Consider the following 16,084-nt stretch of genomic DNA (forward strand, 5'->3'; position numbering starts at 1 on the left):
CATTATAGAAGAACACTCCGAGTTCTTCACTCTGAGCTTAAACATACAATCATGGCTTAAGCATGGATAAGTTTGTTGGACAATTTCGACATCCTCTGGTGTGTGTTTGACTACAACTCTCGGCCTTCACCTCAATTTCTCATGATAAGATTTCTACAACATTATAATCAATAATAATTTTATTAGCAAACCATGTCACGATGATGAAGACCTTTCCTCTTCTATTTGTTCCCCACATTGACTTTGACAATGAAGTGCAATAAGTGAAGGTTGAATTTTCGTCGTTCTTTGTGATTTCCTCACATCAGTCCAATTAAAGAGTGTGACAAGGCTTTTGGAGGATCCCAATCATACCATGGAATTTGACCACCACTCCCTCGATCAACCTCACTCACAAATCAGAAACAAAACATGGTTTATCTAGCAATTAACATTAATTAAACAAATGTACCTAGTAGCTAGGGGGAACACAAAATCAAAATTGCACATGGGTGATTCATTTTCTAAAAAAATAAATTAGCATTTTTTTTCAACAACTTAGCTTTAAATATACTAGAGGTGCATGAATAATACCAAAATAAAAACTCATTCTTATTATTTTATTTTTTAAAAAATAGTTTCAATATTTACTAGTCCAAGTTAAGTCCACGAGTCAAAGCAAGTTGCAATTAGGCATCCAACAAAATCCAATTAATGGCCTACCAAAGTCCGCATATGCAAACAAATCTCCGGGACCCTTGATGTTGAAAACATTTATCAATTCTTGTTTTTGCACTTCTGTCTTTTTTTTTTAGAGATTTTATGTGGTTCTCGGTTAAATTGTTGTTGTATGATCTTGTGGTCACGGATTCAATTACAAAAATAATCTTTTACAATATAAGATAATCAAAATTATGTACAATAGACACTACAAAAAAAAATATGATTAGCGACCGAATTTTCGGTGCTAATCGGTCGCTAAATTCGATTAACGACCGATAAAAAAAAAAATCGTAAAAAAATTCATCGTAAATAGATTTAGCGACCGAATTTGAATTCGATCGTTAAATTTAGACCGATCAAATTCGGATTTAGTGGCCATTCAAATTCGGTCTCTATTTAGTGACCGAATTTGAATTCGGTCGCTAAATCTATTTACGATGAATTTTTTGTGATTTTTTTAATCAGTCGTTAATCGAATTTAGTCGATCGAAAATTCTGTCGCTAATCATGTTTTTTTTTTTTTAGTGAGATCCAATATAATCAGATCCTTCTTTAGAAACCCGTATTAACAGGTGCTTTGTCCATTAAACTACTTTTTATGTGGTTCTAATAGTGTGCTTAAATATTGTGGCACAGTTAATATTCTTAAAGCTGCTAAATTTCAAAGTTACAAGAAATGTATTAATTAATCCCTTGAAATAATTAGAGTTGCAGATGCTGTAATTAACTGCCCATGTGTTGATTGAGTTAAAAGCATTTGAATTAGTTTACTAGGCGTGTTGAAGTATGAAGTTTATTTCTTGTAAACTTCTTCACGTAGAAAAATGAGAGGCAGAAAAATGAGGTTAATTGGATGAATGAAGCAGCAGCCGTAGCTATATTTACGTACTGTTTGATGGGGACGAGCCACCCTTCCCATATTTGGAGCTTTGGGCCACGCATTCTCCAGACCATAATAAATATTTTTTAGGTAAATAAATAAATATTATATTTTAAATTTATCTATCGAATAAATTTAAAATATAATTTATATAATTTTGATATTCATCCTAATTTAAATTGAACTCCAATTCTTTTATTGTACACTGTAGTACACTACTATTATTCATCATTCAACTATTATTATTCATCTATTTAAATGCTATTAAACATATTTATATAGAAAATTCAATTTATTTTTTAATTATATAAAAATAATTATATGTAAAAGTTCGATGGTTAATCTAATTGAGTGGATGAATATTGATTATAACGGTTTAGCTGAATTTAAAAAGATAAATTTAGTGTAAAAATTTAAGTTGATGAAGTGCTCTTTTTCTCCAAATGGAGAACATGAAGAGTTTTTTTTTAATTACTTATTTATTTACTTTTGCATCTTAATTTTACCAAAATATTTTTTTATTCGATAACATTTAATAAATAAAAAGAACTTATAATATAATTTATGAATTTGGTATCTAAATTATTTTTAAATTACCTACAATATAATTTAATAACAAATGAGAAACACATTCTTCTCCCATATAATTAATTAAAGAGCATAATTTAATATGAAAACTATAAACTAACTAAATAAAACAATTTGACCTAAATAAAAGAAATATAATTAAAATAAATGTAAGTAGTTGTTTAAATTAAATGTAAGAACTCAATTGAACTAATCAAGTATTTATTATCATTTCATTAAATGAAGGCCTAGTGACGCCTTTTTGAATTAAATAACAACACTTAATTAAATATGGCAAAAATAAAAAGATTTTTTTTATTAGAATAGTACACTCATCTTTCATTTATTGTCATAATAACGTCCTATTTCACGTCAGTATTTTTTTAAAAAAATTATTTTTACATTTGATGCTATTGTAATAACTACCATTAAACCCTTCAATTTTAATCGATACTCATAATATTATATTTTAATAATTATGATATATAATTATTACAATATAAATATTTCATCTCTCATAAATATTATATTATAATAATATTTTAATTCATACTAATAATACTATAATATATCAATTACATAAATATTACGATACTAATATTTTATTTTTAATCAATATTGATAATATTGATTAACTGATCAATATTATATTATAATAATTATAAATTACAATAATTTTTATCAACGTTAATAATATATTATAAAAATTATAATTTCATAATTACACAGTCATGATACAAGAATTTCTTTCTGATTATTCTAATAAGAAGAATGTCCTTTTAATTTTTACATTTAATGATATGTAATTGAATTTGTTAAAATTAAAGTGACACCTGTAAATTAGAAAAAAAAATCGCATATAAATACGATGAAGTCCATAAATTATTTTAAAAAAATGTATAATATATATCAGGCTTCGGTCCAACTCGTCAACTTCATCCATGAAAAACTGACCACAAGTCTCACTTCTAGCAGCATCCTCATTAAAAGCGGTGCAGTTCTCTGTTTTATTCGAGTTTCATCAATTCGCAGCAGCACAAAAAAGACATGGAGCAGGCTCCGGCGCCGGTGAAGCCTCGGAGAAACTATTATGCATTAGGCTGTTCTATCTTGGCCTCCATGACTTCCATCGTCTTGGGATATGGTTCTTAATTACTGCATGCTTCCTTCGATCCGAATGGGCAGTCGTTTAATTATGTTTTTAGATTCGATTTCATGGAAATATTTCGTTTGTTGGATTCGCAGATGTTGCGGTGATGAGCGGCGCCAACATGTTCATCAAGGACGACCTCAAGATCAGCGACACGCAGATCGAGATCCTCGCCGGCATCATCAACATCTACTCTATCATCGGGTCCATCGCCGCGGGGCGCACCTCCGACTGGATCGGCCGGCGCAACACCATGATCCTGGCGTGCGCCATCTTCTTCACGGGCGCCCTCACCATGGGCCTTGCTCCCAACTACGCTGTCCTCATGTTCGGCCGCTTCGTCGCCGGAATCGGCGTCGGGTACGCCCTCATGATCGCACCTGTATACGCCGCCGAGGTTGCCCCTAGTTCCTCCCGAGGCTTCCTCACTTCCTTCCCGGAGGTGTTCATCAACTTCGGCGTGCTCCTCGGGTACGTCTCCAACTTCGCCTTCTCCGGCCTCCCGAAGCACCTCAACTGGCGCGTCATGCTCTCCGTCGGCGCGGTGCCTCCGGTGTTCCTTGCCGCCGCCGTGCTCTTCATGCCGGAGTCCCCTCGGTGGCTGGTGATCCAGGGGCGGATTGGCGAGGCGAAGGAGGTCCTGAGAAAGACCTCGGACACGCCGGCGGAGGCGGAGCTGAGGCTGGCGGCGATCAAAGAGGCCGCGGGGATTCCTATGGACTGCGCCGACGACGACGACGTGGTTGCGTCGATTCCCAAGCGGCAAAGCCGCGGGGAGGGCGTGTGGAAGGAGTTGCTGCTGAGGCCGACGCCAGTGGTCCGGCGGATACTCTTCGCCGCCCTCGGGCTGCAGTTCTTCCAGCAGGCGTCGGGGATCGACTCGGTGGTGCTCTACAGCCCGACCATCTTCAAGAAGGCGGGTCTGCGGAGCAAGACGCAGCAGCTGGGGGCGACGGTGGCAGTGGGCTTCTCCAAAACTTCGTGCATCCTGGTCGCGACCTTTCTGCTGGACCGCGTAGGGCGGCGGCCGCTGCTGCTGAGCAGCGCCGGGGGAATGGTGGCGTCGCTGCTGACGCTGGCATCGTGCCTGCGAGCAGTCGAGCGGCAGGAGGAAGTGGCAACATGGGCGGTGGTGCTGTGCATCGTGACGGAGTTGACGTTCGTGGGGTCGTTCTCGATCGGCCTGGGACCCATCGCGTGGGTGTACAGTTCGGAGATCTTCCCGTTGCGTTTGAGAGCGCAGGGCGCGAGCCTGGGGGCGGCCATGAACAGGCTCATGAGCGGGGCGGTCACCATGTCGTTCCTCTCACTCTACAAGGCCATCAGCATCGCCGGCAGCTTCTACCTGTACGCCGGCGTCGCCTCCGCCGGCTGGGTGTTCTTCTACGTCTTTTTGCCGGAAACGAGGGGGAGGAGCCTGGAGGACATGGAGGAATTGTTCGGGAAGGAGGCGACGATTCAGAAGGGAGAAATTGAGATCGCACATGGGGATGCTAAAGCTAACGATTAAGCCAGTAATTCCGTGCAATTAGTCCAATTAATAATATTATCTTATGAAAATCTGAATTAATTAGAAGGTGAGAGATCAAATATTAATGCCAACCTAATACTGCTCCTTATTGATCTTTAGAAAAATATTAATTACATATTTTCGGTATAAAATTTACATAAATAATATTAAGAAATTTAAAATTAAACTTGCAGAAATAATGCAATTCATTTGTTTCGTTGTCTTTTCAATTTAGCTATTTCATTTATCTCAAAGTAAACACAAAACGTCGAATCCCTTCTTAACTGATGAGGATTAGATTTGATTTCATTTGATCTTCGAATTCAAATGTCTCAAAATCAAGATCTGTTTACTTTCATTAAGCATTACACGTAAAGTTCACTGGCCTTGCAGATCATTTTCAATGCAAATGAAATACAACTAAAATTTGCGGCAAGAAACTACTGATACCAAAAAAGAAAACGCATAATACAAAAAACTACTCGAAAAGCACTATCATATTATCAAACCACAGGTACATAAATTGGAATTAATGTATAAATTAGTTGCAATGCCAAAAGAAAAGTCAGATCTTTGATACGAATAGTTGAAGGCAGATTGTCTACCTTATGGCTCCATTTGTGATAGACGAGACTTTACAAACACCAGCAGACGTTGTAAAAGGGGCATCCTTATAACAGGCTACCAGCTCTGAATTAGACTGCAGATCAACCTGCAATTTCTCCCAAACTTTGCTCTTGGCGTTTAAGACGCTGTCTGGTTCGCCTGAGTATCCAGGAAACGTCACTTGTTCACCAACCTTGGCAGATGATGGTGGATCAACTAACTCAACCTGGAAAGAAAATGAATTCATTAGTTGTTCTTGATGAATGACCACTTGTAAAGCTGATAATTTCCCAGGTAAACCAACCAATATTATAGTACTAAAAAAACAAACAGGTTAGCAAAAGCAAAGACTTGTAAGAATGGAGGCAGAGTTAACGACTTACCTTTGTGTGGTCATCGTTTGATGCAGCCAATACCATTGCTTGTGACTTAATGCCCCTCATGGTTGCAGGCTTCAAGTTACAGAGGACACAAACCTTCCGATTCTGCACCAGTGATTTAGAGAACATGGGAAATTCACATCCAAATGGAAGAAAAATTGAAGAGGGAACCAAAATAAACCTGCATTTCCTCAAGAGGAATGTATTTCACCAGACCACTAACAACTGTTCGAGGGGATTCTTCACCAACATCAATTTCTTCAACATAGAGTGAATCTGCATCTGGGTGCTTCTGAACTTTTTTGATGAGACCAACACGTATGTCAAGTCTTGAGACAGAAATCTCTGTTTCAGCAGCCTTTGTTTTTGTACTGCCAGAAGGCTTGTTTTGTTGTTTCTTAGAATTTCCTACAGCAGGTCACATGAAAAACTTAAAGAAACTTATTGAGCTCTAGGATAGGCTTTAACTTCAGTAGGTCAAGTTTTATTATTACTTCAAAAATTGGAAAACCATATACAACACTAAATCTAGTGCTCTTCTCTTTCCTCCAAGATAACAAAACTTGAGTTGGGTTTGGCATGATATCAGGGGAAAGTTACACCCTAATCATAATGTCTAGTATCAAAGAGAATTTCAAAAAGAAACATCATAGGAACAACTAGTATTGTTCTATTTCACAAGTAGCATTTTTAAGCTACCTACAGACTACAGTCCCCAGCTTTTCTTTATTAGTTCAGAACGTGTTGTATATTTCATCAGTAAAAAAGTATTACTAAATCCACATTCAAACATCAACGTAACTCACTTGCAAAATAGAATCAGGCAGAGAAAGAGTGTACTCTCAGATATTTAAATCTCATTCAACAATGGTCATTTATTTTGAAAATGCAAGTAATGTTTAGAAGGATGTTGCTAGGAAAAAGATGGGTGATTTCATAAAAGATTTTCTCTACCTGTTATTTTTGTGTTTTTTAGTTGCTCAGCAACTTTATTTGCATCAGCTTCTGCTCTTACAAGTCTTTCAGCTTGACTACCAGCAAATTTCTCCCGCAGAGATTCAACATCCTCATCTTTCTGCATGAGTGAGCATAGGTTAATAACTCAGTAAATGGTAATAAATTCAGTAATTTATATACTTACATCACAAAAAACAGTAGAGAGTAGCTATGAACATATTAATACAAACCAGTTCTTTGAAAAGTGGTTCAGGTTTCCCAATACGGTGCCCAGATGGCAGGAACTCCCAAGGTCTGCTTGCCTTCTCAGTTTCTCCTTTCTCATCAGAAAATGAGAGACTATGCTCTGGTGATAAATTAAGCTGCCTTAGAACCTATTTAATACCAACATAGAACACATATTTGGTTGATATGAGCCATACAAAATCCAAAATCAGAAGGTTCTTGTGTGTAGAAAGATAAGAATAGGTGGGTATTTAGCGATTTACTTCAATAGAAAAGGAAGGCATGAATGGTTCCAGCAGACATGCAAGAAGATAAACAAGTCCAACAGAGGTCCTCAACACAGTGGCACACAAAGAGGGATCTTCCTTGTAAAGTCTCCAGAATTGGCTCTCCTGTTTAACATAACAAAAATAATAGTTAGCGGTCAAGAAAGAACAATAGAATCTGCAATAGGAGAATCTGTAGGAAGATCAAAACAAAGGGACCTACTTGTAAATAAAAATTTCCTTCACTTGATATGCTCATAGCAATCTTCAAGCCTTGTTTCAGTTTAACCTGTATAGAACAGGACAATAAAGTAGTCATTGACACGAGGCATGAACCAAGGCTGAGTTTGGGAGCAAATTTCCAAGGTACTTTTAGGTCTCAGAGCAATTTGTGATGAAGATAAGGTATTTACAAAGTGCATGATCAAAGTGCATTTTTCTTGATACACCATCTTGCCTGACTTATTTTTCATAAGCATGTGAAGTGGTTTGGGCAAGAAAATGTGAAATGGTTCGGCTGAGAAAACCATTTACCTAAAGAAATTTCTAGATTATTATGAAAATTAGTACAACATATAAAAACTAATAATAATACATAACGAAATAACAAGTATTTAATAGTAGTATAAAAATAATAATTACTAATTATGGGTAATTAAAAAAAGAAAAACTAAATCATATAAAGTAAGTCCTTGTTAATAAAAATATATATAGGAATCCAATTTCTATAACAAAAAATTATTATATTCTTGTAACCGAAAAATAATATATTGAATTTGAGTTGATGATAAATATCAATAATGGAATAATTTAGAAATGAATAATAAAATTATTAATCATGTGATCAAGTATTTTACACTAAAAAAATTCACAATCACAGCTAACATGCATTTTAATTTAATGTTTAATTATAAAAATCATATATTACATGAAAAATTGTACTCAAATGCACATCCTGAAAAAATTATTTTGCAGAGAAATTATAAAAGACGCCACAAATATGCAATTTTTAATGGCTTAAACTGCTTTTCCTAAATGCAAATGAACCTATCCCAAACAGCACTAGAGTAAATGATGTTTATCTATAAATGCTTTCAGCATCCAATTGAAAACCAAACTTGAAAATCAATCACCTTTTCCATTGCATCCAGATATTGTTCAATCAATTTACCAACTTTTTCTCCTAAATCTTTCGTTAGCGGATGTGACTGAGCATGAGGAGCATCAGGAATGATTGAATCATATCCTGCTCCTGCACAAGGACCAGGAAAGTAGAATTCATTAGTTCAGGTTTAGATCAACAGTGCAGACAAGGTAATATTACTAAACTGTCCACAGGAAAATAGCGATTTTCATAATTGAAAACAGTAAAACATCAATATCATAAATAGTGTGAAAAGTCATAAGTAAATTTGATAGCTATTTGCATGAAAAAGGAAGTGCTGTTTTGGTTGAATAGCTGTATGACACATAAATGCTCATAAATATGAATTAGGATGATTTAAAACATATAAATTGAACATAAGAAAATGGATAAGTATAACATCAAGATTTCACCTAAGAAGAAACTTGGCAGAAGATAGGAAGATCCAGAAAAATATAACATACTGTTCTCCATTAGCTTAATGTCAACTAGAGAACTGTAATTGTTCACTGTTTGAGTGGATTTTGACACTTCTTAAAGCCTCATTTCAGGTTATAGTAAAAAAAAACCAAGTCAACCAAGCTCAAGGCCAAAAGCCTTCTTTAGGACAACAACATATTATGATAATGTATTTTGCTGTGCCTACTAGTCAACTGCCTATATATCAGTATTCCAACAAGAGAAAATCTTAGGTTAATAAGACAAAACATTGCCACTTTAGTCTGACATATTTACTTCAAATTACCACTTGGACAATTGAAGATCCATAAGTATCCAATTCAGACAATATGATCAGATAAAACAAAACTAATTTGCAAGAATTAGGGTACTGCAAGTATACTATTTCAAGGAAATTCATAATGACTAACCTTCTGGTTTGGCAATAAAACTTAATACTCTATTAACAAAATTGCCTAAGTTATTCAGTAACTCTGAATTCAGCTTAGACTGCAAGTCTGCCCATGTGAACAATGTGTCTGAAGCCTAATTCACAGAAAGAAGTCAGAACTATAGCAAAATGTAATTTTCACTGAAGTTGATTGGAAAAAATTAGGCTTGTTAAAAAGCACCTCAGGTCTGTTTGTCAGCAAATAATATCTCCACACTTCAGTTGGAATATTTGTATCCTTTGCATCATTACCAAAAACTCCGATTCCCTTACTTTTAGAAAATTTTCCTGACATACGGAAGAAAAACAAAAGAGTGATTTAAGTTCTTCACAGTTCTTGAGCATATCAACCAACAACATACATGCAAAAGTCAAATATCTGCCAGAATTTCATATCATGGTGAAGAACAAAGAACACCCAGATTTAGTTCAGTTGTGCCTGATAGAATCAGTTAGGTTAGTTATTTCGAGGTTGCATTTATTTAAATATTATTGGTTGTTTTGTATAGAACTGAAGTGCAGGAATCAGTCACAGTAATTAGTTTAGTTGGGAGCCAATTATCTAGATAGAAAAGAATACATGTCAAGTTGTATGGTTTGGTTTGTATCAAAGAAGCAAATCCTACTACTAAAAAGACTCTCTTATTCCCTCTAAGAGGATATTTTATGTTCTCTCCTCGTGGATCATTGTTGGTATATGAGAATTGGTAGCGGAGTTCTCATGGGTGACTCCCTTCAATTCCGCAAAGCACGCATACAAAGGTATATTGCCTACTAGTCAAAAAATTACCCACAGACAGACAATTAAACTTAAAAGAAAATCTATACTAAAAGTTATAATTTTATTTAATAATTAATCAGCATTTTAAAAATTGAGCACGATACAACAGTTCTAGTCGGAGACCAAAACTCCCAGCACATGAGATTTTAAAACTTTTGTTATGTTATTATCAAACTTGATTGTACATGAACCATGTAATTAACAAAACGTAATTATGTGGGTAATGCTGGAATATTTCTCTTATAGAGCCTTCACAGAGAGTTTTAAAAAAGGAATACTGACTCAGTTTTTTCTCTATGAAACATAGGGTCTTTCTAGGATTTCTACACTAAATATTTCAAAGAAATTTTAAATATAAAATTATTATGTTTGTATTAAAATAAAAAAGACAGTTTAATATTTTAGTATTTATATTTAATAGTTAAATAACTAAATTAATATATTTTATTGATTTGTGCAAAAGAATGGTTTGCTACTCTAATGAAGTGGAGCTTTTATGACAAGAAACTTACTCAGGGGAGCTTTATTTGCAGTTGCATACAAGTGAGGCACACAGACAGTTAATATAAAATTGAACAACAGGTTAACTAGTATCTAAACTCTATAAGATGCCAAATCTTGTAACTGTGTAATTAAATGAGAATTCAATGAAAAACTAGTGTCCTCACAAAGAATTCAAGCCAAAATAGCAATTATGAGAAATACCTTCAGTTAAATAAATAATGACTAACAAGGTTGGGCAATAGTACCTGCTTCATAATTTAGATACTCTGTAACACTTATGGTCTTCATCATGGTCCACCTTTCACCAGTTCCAAGTAGTGTAGAAGGAAACATCACCTGAAATGCAACAGGAATTTGATAATTTCAAAAGGTTTTTTTCGAAGGTAAAAAGGAGAAAACAGGGAAAAAAGACATGCACTTCCAGGGAATCAATGTTTTATATTAAATTTATGGGCATCAAATACACATTATATATATATATATAATCTTTTCCATCATGAACCTCAATAAACCAAGCCAACTACGAGAATTATGCTGTCAAAGTCACCCAAATAATTCGTAAGTTAAAAGGTTCACGCATGCAATTTTGCATATGTGATATGGTATTACATCTCCTTTACCCCAGACATAGAATTAGAATAAAGATCAACTAAATCTGCATAATCCATCTGCAGGGACAGGTACTGAGCTATCCCTGCAAGAGTGGAGACTATCTAACCAAGAAATAAACATAAATAGATTCTGTTAAAGATACAAATTAATTAAACACATAATGGTCTCAAGGTATGAATAGTGAAAGATCATATACCTAATAGGATTCATTTGGTATTCCTATGGATGTCTACCTCTGAACTGAAATAATTTTTGTACATTGTTAAATTATAATATGTAAATTTTTGTACCCAGACATAGAATTGATGATGGTGGTGTGGCCTCCTCGCCATGCTTCTCTTACCTGCCATTTGTCCCCTCCGCCTGCCAACTTCCCTCCCTCTCTGCCTCCTATGCAGCATCCTCCCAGCGGTCATCACATCCACAGCAGCACCAGTTTGTATTATTTTTAATTATTCTTAATTTTTTAAATTACAGGAAAGGTTGATTTTTTTTAAAAAAAATATATTCTCGTTAGATCCAGTTGCAACTCCCATATTAGATCCTAAACTTGTGGATCTTGACTGAGCACTAAGGATGTGATCAAGTGTATCCAAATCTTATTTGGGCATGCATTTTCCAATGTCCCGTTTTCTTGTGGCTAAAAGCTAACGATCAAACAGTTGTTCAGTCAATCATCAATTTTCATTTGTTCTCCTTTGTTGCTTGAAATTGAAAAAAAAAAATTATCACCTGCTCCATTATCTGGCACGTGAGAAGGTGAATATGCCAATTATATCTTTGGGTCAAATTTCTTAGCCATCCTGCATGAGGGCAAGAGATTTGCCGTAGAATAGGGTTCGTGCACATCCAGTTCAATTCCTCCAACTCAATCTCAGTTTAATAATTGGGATTATCGATCCAGCAAATTAATACAAATATAAATGGGGTACGAGCCAAACCACCATATTAAAATAAAGGTTGCAAAAAGCTTATGACTTATGAGAGAATTAGCAAGACATTAAAAATTGTTTAATTTAAATAAAGTGCAAAGGATTTGAATGGCTATGACTAAGTGTGTGATCATTATTATGACAGCAAAAAAAAATCAACAAAGATTCTTGTTGCCTCTTTGTTTTTCATAACAGTTGTGCGATAGCTATACACTAAATTTTATGGATTTCTTATCAACAAGAATTTAGATAATACCATAATGGAGATAATTAATTTTAAATATTTTTTATAATAAATGCATCATGGCATGTGTCATGTAGAGATCCAACCAAATGCCAGTAACATATATTGATGCAACATGATATTCACTGAATGCAAATACCAAACAATTGTGATAACCATAGGCATTCAGCTAGTAGCCAATGATAATGAGTTCCATGTCATCAATATGGAAAAATCCCTATTCTTAACCAACCAATTCTGCATCTAATTAAATAGCTAATCATTTATTTTAAATCACAAATTATACTTGGGAGTATAGTTCAAATCATGTTATATTTTACCAGGCACAGGAAATGTGAATATGCAAATGTAATACAAAAATTACAGTGATTGCCAAAATTATTGCGTCAACTAAAAGCACTAAGAATTTATCTTACTGTGTGAAATGGCACATTATCCTTTCCCATGAATTGAAACAACTCAACATTTTCAGGATTCTTCCACCATTTCTCCCACTCTGGAGTGTAGCATGCAGTGATAGAGATATAGCCAATTGGAGCATCAAACCACACATAAAACACCTGCATGAAAATGTAGCAAAAATACTCAACTAAGAAAATTTGGTGGAAATATAAAGAGTATAACTGTTCATCCACAATGATAGTGGACGCTATCAAAATTAAGTCGTGTATGAAGATTCATGTAGGAAGGTAGCCTCGTTTTATATATAGAGCTCAGTGTAGGGATAAGATTCAAATAGCCATCCCCAAATAGACAAGACAATTTTGGATGATGATGCCATGTTTATGAAGATGCTACACATTCATAGTACTAATGACAACAAGAACCTGCCAAAAGTACTTTCTTCACCTTATCTTTGTACTTGTCATGTGGCACAGGAACTCCCCATTTAAGATCCCTTGTAATGCAACGAGGTTTTAAACCTTCTTTGAGCCATGCATTTGTAGTATGGATAGCATTTTGGCTCCAAGATCCAGCCACAGATGTAGAATTAATATATTCTTCCAACTTTTCTCTAAGCAAGGGTAACTCCAGGAACAAATGATTAGTATCGCGTACATGAGGAGTGTTGTGGCATGCCTGATATGACAATAATTAAAATTCAGGTTTGCAGTAATACAAATTTCAGAGTCCATAGAATGGTTGATAGGAATCTGATGAAACCAAGAGTTAAAATTGAATTATGGAAAAAGATATCACCTTGCATTTTGGATCTCTCAGTTCAGTTGGATTCAATAGTTTCCCACAATTTTCACATTGATCACCTCGTGCCGATTCGTAGTTGCAGTTCAATGTAGGGCATGTACCCTCAACAAGACGATCCGCCAAGAAGCGTTGGCATGTGTCACAATATAACTGTGTATGCTCTCAAAATGTGATGTCTTTTTTTTTTAAAAAAAAAAGAAACAACCACATGAAGGAATAACTTGTCATTCAAGTACTTTAATTACAATTCATAAACAAACCTGTTGCATGATGTTTTCTGAGAGCCAGTTATTGTCCATAAGTTTCTGGAAAATTGCTTGGCACACTTCCGTCTGCTGAGGAGTGGATGTACGTCCAAACTCATCAAAGCTTATATCAAACCACTTGTATACTTCCCTATGAATTGCATGATACCTAGAAAATGCGGAAAAAATAGAAGTCAGGAAGTGCTTGTTTAGGACTTAACTACTAAACCTCTTTTTATTCACATTGCTTATCATTTTGAAACAAAGATAAAATCTTTGTAGCGGGCAGTGGAAGTTTATTTACAGGAAGAAGCAATGGACAGACACAAAATGAAGAACAAGAAATGCTTAAACACAATCCAACAAGATGTTAAGGTTATAGGTATTTATGCAAATGTATTTAACCATATATGTGTATCAGATAATCAGATGCTTAGTGTAATGCTATACAGTCTCAACACAAGTAGTAATTGGATACATAAATTTGTAAACAAGTCAAGCTTCAAGAGTCATTTACCTTTTTACTTATCTAGCATTTGAACTACTACTCATCTTTAATTATATCATAAAGTGATGCTGATCAAGAAGCTATTTAATTTTACCTATCGGTTAAATAAGTTCTTAAATGAATGAATGTGACATATCAAATAATTATTTAGCTTCAAATGATTCTTTCTGAAATGATAATGAACAAATTGCAGCCAGTTTGTGGTGGCAAAGTTCAGTGCACACAGCCACCTAACTCTTCAAAGGAGAAATCTTAACATGAGTAATAACCTATCCTGAAACATATAATGATCTATCAAGTGCTCTCGTTTGAAATTTTCTTTTTCCACACATGGCATAATTATTATGAGATCAACTCCATGTGCAGTGTATCCAAAATCAGAATATCCTGGAGTTGAACTGACACTTACTGTTGTCTTTAGAATTTAGACGATCGTTTTGTTTATAACTAACAGATATTTAAGAATCCATAATTTTCCAATAAAAAGAAGGCATTATAATGGTAATACTTTATAAGAGGAAAGCAGGAACAGAACAGGACCATGCGCACAAATGCAAATTAGCATATATAAAAGATAAGATGATATAAAACTTAACTTCATAATTTCAAAGTCAATAAATACATCACATTTAACTCACTTGTCACATATCTCCTTCGGAGAACATTTCTCCTCCATAGCTTTCGTCTCCGTAGCCGTCCCATACTCATCTGTTCCACACATATATATAGTGTTGTACCCCCGCAGCCGGCAGTATCTGGCAAATACATCCGCGCTCAAAACGCCTTCATCAAACAAAAAAAAGCTGTCAACTTTCTATCTTCAATCCATAAGAACAAAGAAAGTTTAGATTATATGAAGCAGGTTACATCCGATGATGTTGCCGAGGTGTGGAACGTTGTTAACGTAGGGCAAGGCGCTAGTGATGAGGATATTCCGGAGTCCTGGAACAGGGAGCTTGGGGGTCTTCTTATCAAAGGACGCTGCCATGGGCCCTTCGATCCGGAACGAGATTTGGATCAAGTAAGTGCAAGGGACTTCGACGAGGAGTTGTCAGCCGCAGGGAACTTCGACGAGGATCGACTGATCTATTCACCGCACCAAATTTGCGCCTAGGGTTTATTGCGCCGACGCAATTCGCGAAAAGGAAACCCCACGGCAGCACGATACGATTTCAGTTAGAAAGATTTGACCTTCAAATGAATGTAAACACTTTTCTATTTATACCTATAACCACTTTTTTTTTAAAAAAAAATAATTTTCAAAAACACGATTTCTTTCGCTCTTAAGTTTTATTAAGGTAAATTAATAAATTTGGCATGTAATTTGGAATTATCATGTAATTTGGAATTAATAAATTTGGCATGGAATTAATAAACAGATCTAAAGAATTCACAGCATTTTTTTGTTGTTGTCAAATAGTCATTCCACTAATCATAGATTTAACCAGCTTATATACACCTCTCGATTTTTCAAAAATGCCCTATTTCCTACATCAAGCTTACATATCAGGACAACACATGAAAAGAATCTTTTATACCAACGCTACAACATCTTACATCCAAAGAGAACTGAGTGGTGAATTTCGTTTTTTTTTTTTTTTTTTTGCAGAAGAAAAGGAGAACTCCATTGGATTAGGAATACTTTAAGCATAATCACTTGCTTCGCTTGCGCTTGCTATGTAGCACTGGGCGCTAGTGCTGTATAAGAAGCATCCATTACGACATCGGCATGACAACAATTTGAAAAAAAAAATTGATAATCCCATTAGCCACATC

General features: G+C 35.2%; 2 protein-coding genes across 2 annotated transcripts; one reads left to right on the forward strand and one right to left on the reverse strand.

Moving 5' to 3' along the window:
• Positions 1 to 3,103: 3,103 nt before the first annotated feature.
• Positions 3,104 to 4,906, forward strand: LOC141818125 (polyol transporter 5-like). The gene is made up of 2 exons (XM_074705694.1): positions 3,104 to 3,293; positions 3,395 to 4,906. The coding sequence occupies exons 1-2, from the start codon at positions 3,197 to 3,199 to the stop codon at positions 4,807 to 4,809; spliced, it is 1,512 nt and encodes a 503-aa protein (XP_074561795.1). The 5' UTR covers positions 3,104 to 3,196; the 3' UTR covers positions 4,810 to 4,906.
• Positions 4,907 to 5,278: 372 nt separating this feature from the next.
• On the reverse strand, positions 5,279 to 15,478 carry LOC141818124 (putative methionine--tRNA ligase). Its single transcript, XM_074705693.1, has 17 exons — positions 15,176 to 15,478; positions 14,947 to 15,091; positions 13,816 to 13,969; positions 13,550 to 13,705; positions 13,199 to 13,429; positions 12,766 to 12,909; positions 10,807 to 10,897; positions 9,458 to 9,564; positions 9,257 to 9,371; positions 8,377 to 8,495; positions 7,467 to 7,532; positions 7,241 to 7,369; positions 6,983 to 7,126; positions 6,750 to 6,870; positions 5,977 to 6,203; positions 5,799 to 5,900; positions 5,279 to 5,641 (listed from the first exon to the last, which is right to left on the reverse strand). The coding sequence occupies exons 1-17, from the start codon at positions 15,294 to 15,296 to the stop codon at positions 5,411 to 5,413; spliced, it is 2,403 nt and encodes an 800-aa protein (XP_074561794.1). The 5' UTR covers positions 15,297 to 15,478; the 3' UTR covers positions 5,279 to 5,410.
• Positions 15,479 to 16,084: the final 606 nt, after the last annotated feature.

Source organism: Curcuma longa, unplaced genomic scaffold (genome assembly GCF_044706935.1).
Source record: "Curcuma longa cultivar G26 ecotype Majalengka, Jawa Barat unplaced genomic scaffold, ITB_CL_G26_1.1 contig_23441, whole genome shotgun sequence".
Lineage (NCBI taxonomy): Eukaryota > Viridiplantae > Streptophyta > Magnoliopsida > Zingiberales > Zingiberaceae > Curcuma > Curcuma longa.

Excerpts from the sequence above, each read along its gene's own strand:
- LOC141818125 (XM_074705694.1), top strand. The coding sequence starts at position 3,197 with ATGGAGCAGGCTCCGGCGCCGGTGAAGCCTCGGAGAAACTATTATGCA. Across the intron at positions 3,294-3,394 it reads TTCCATCGTCTTGGGATATG|ATGTTGCGGTGATGAGCGGC; the intron begins GTTCTTAATTAC and ends TTGGATTCGCAG.
- LOC141818124 (XM_074705693.1), bottom strand. The coding sequence starts at position 15,296 with ATGGCAGCGTCCTTTGATAAGAAGACCCCCAAGCTCCCTGTTCCAGGA. Across the intron at positions 8,496-9,256 it reads TTTTATTGCCAAACCAGAAG|GAGCAGGATATGATTCAATC; the intron begins GTTAGTCATTAT and ends GTCCTTGTGCAG. Across the intron at positions 7,370-7,466 it reads AAGGAAATTTTTATTTACAA|GAGAGCCAATTCTGGAGACT; the intron begins GTAGGTCCCTTT and ends TATGTTAAACAG.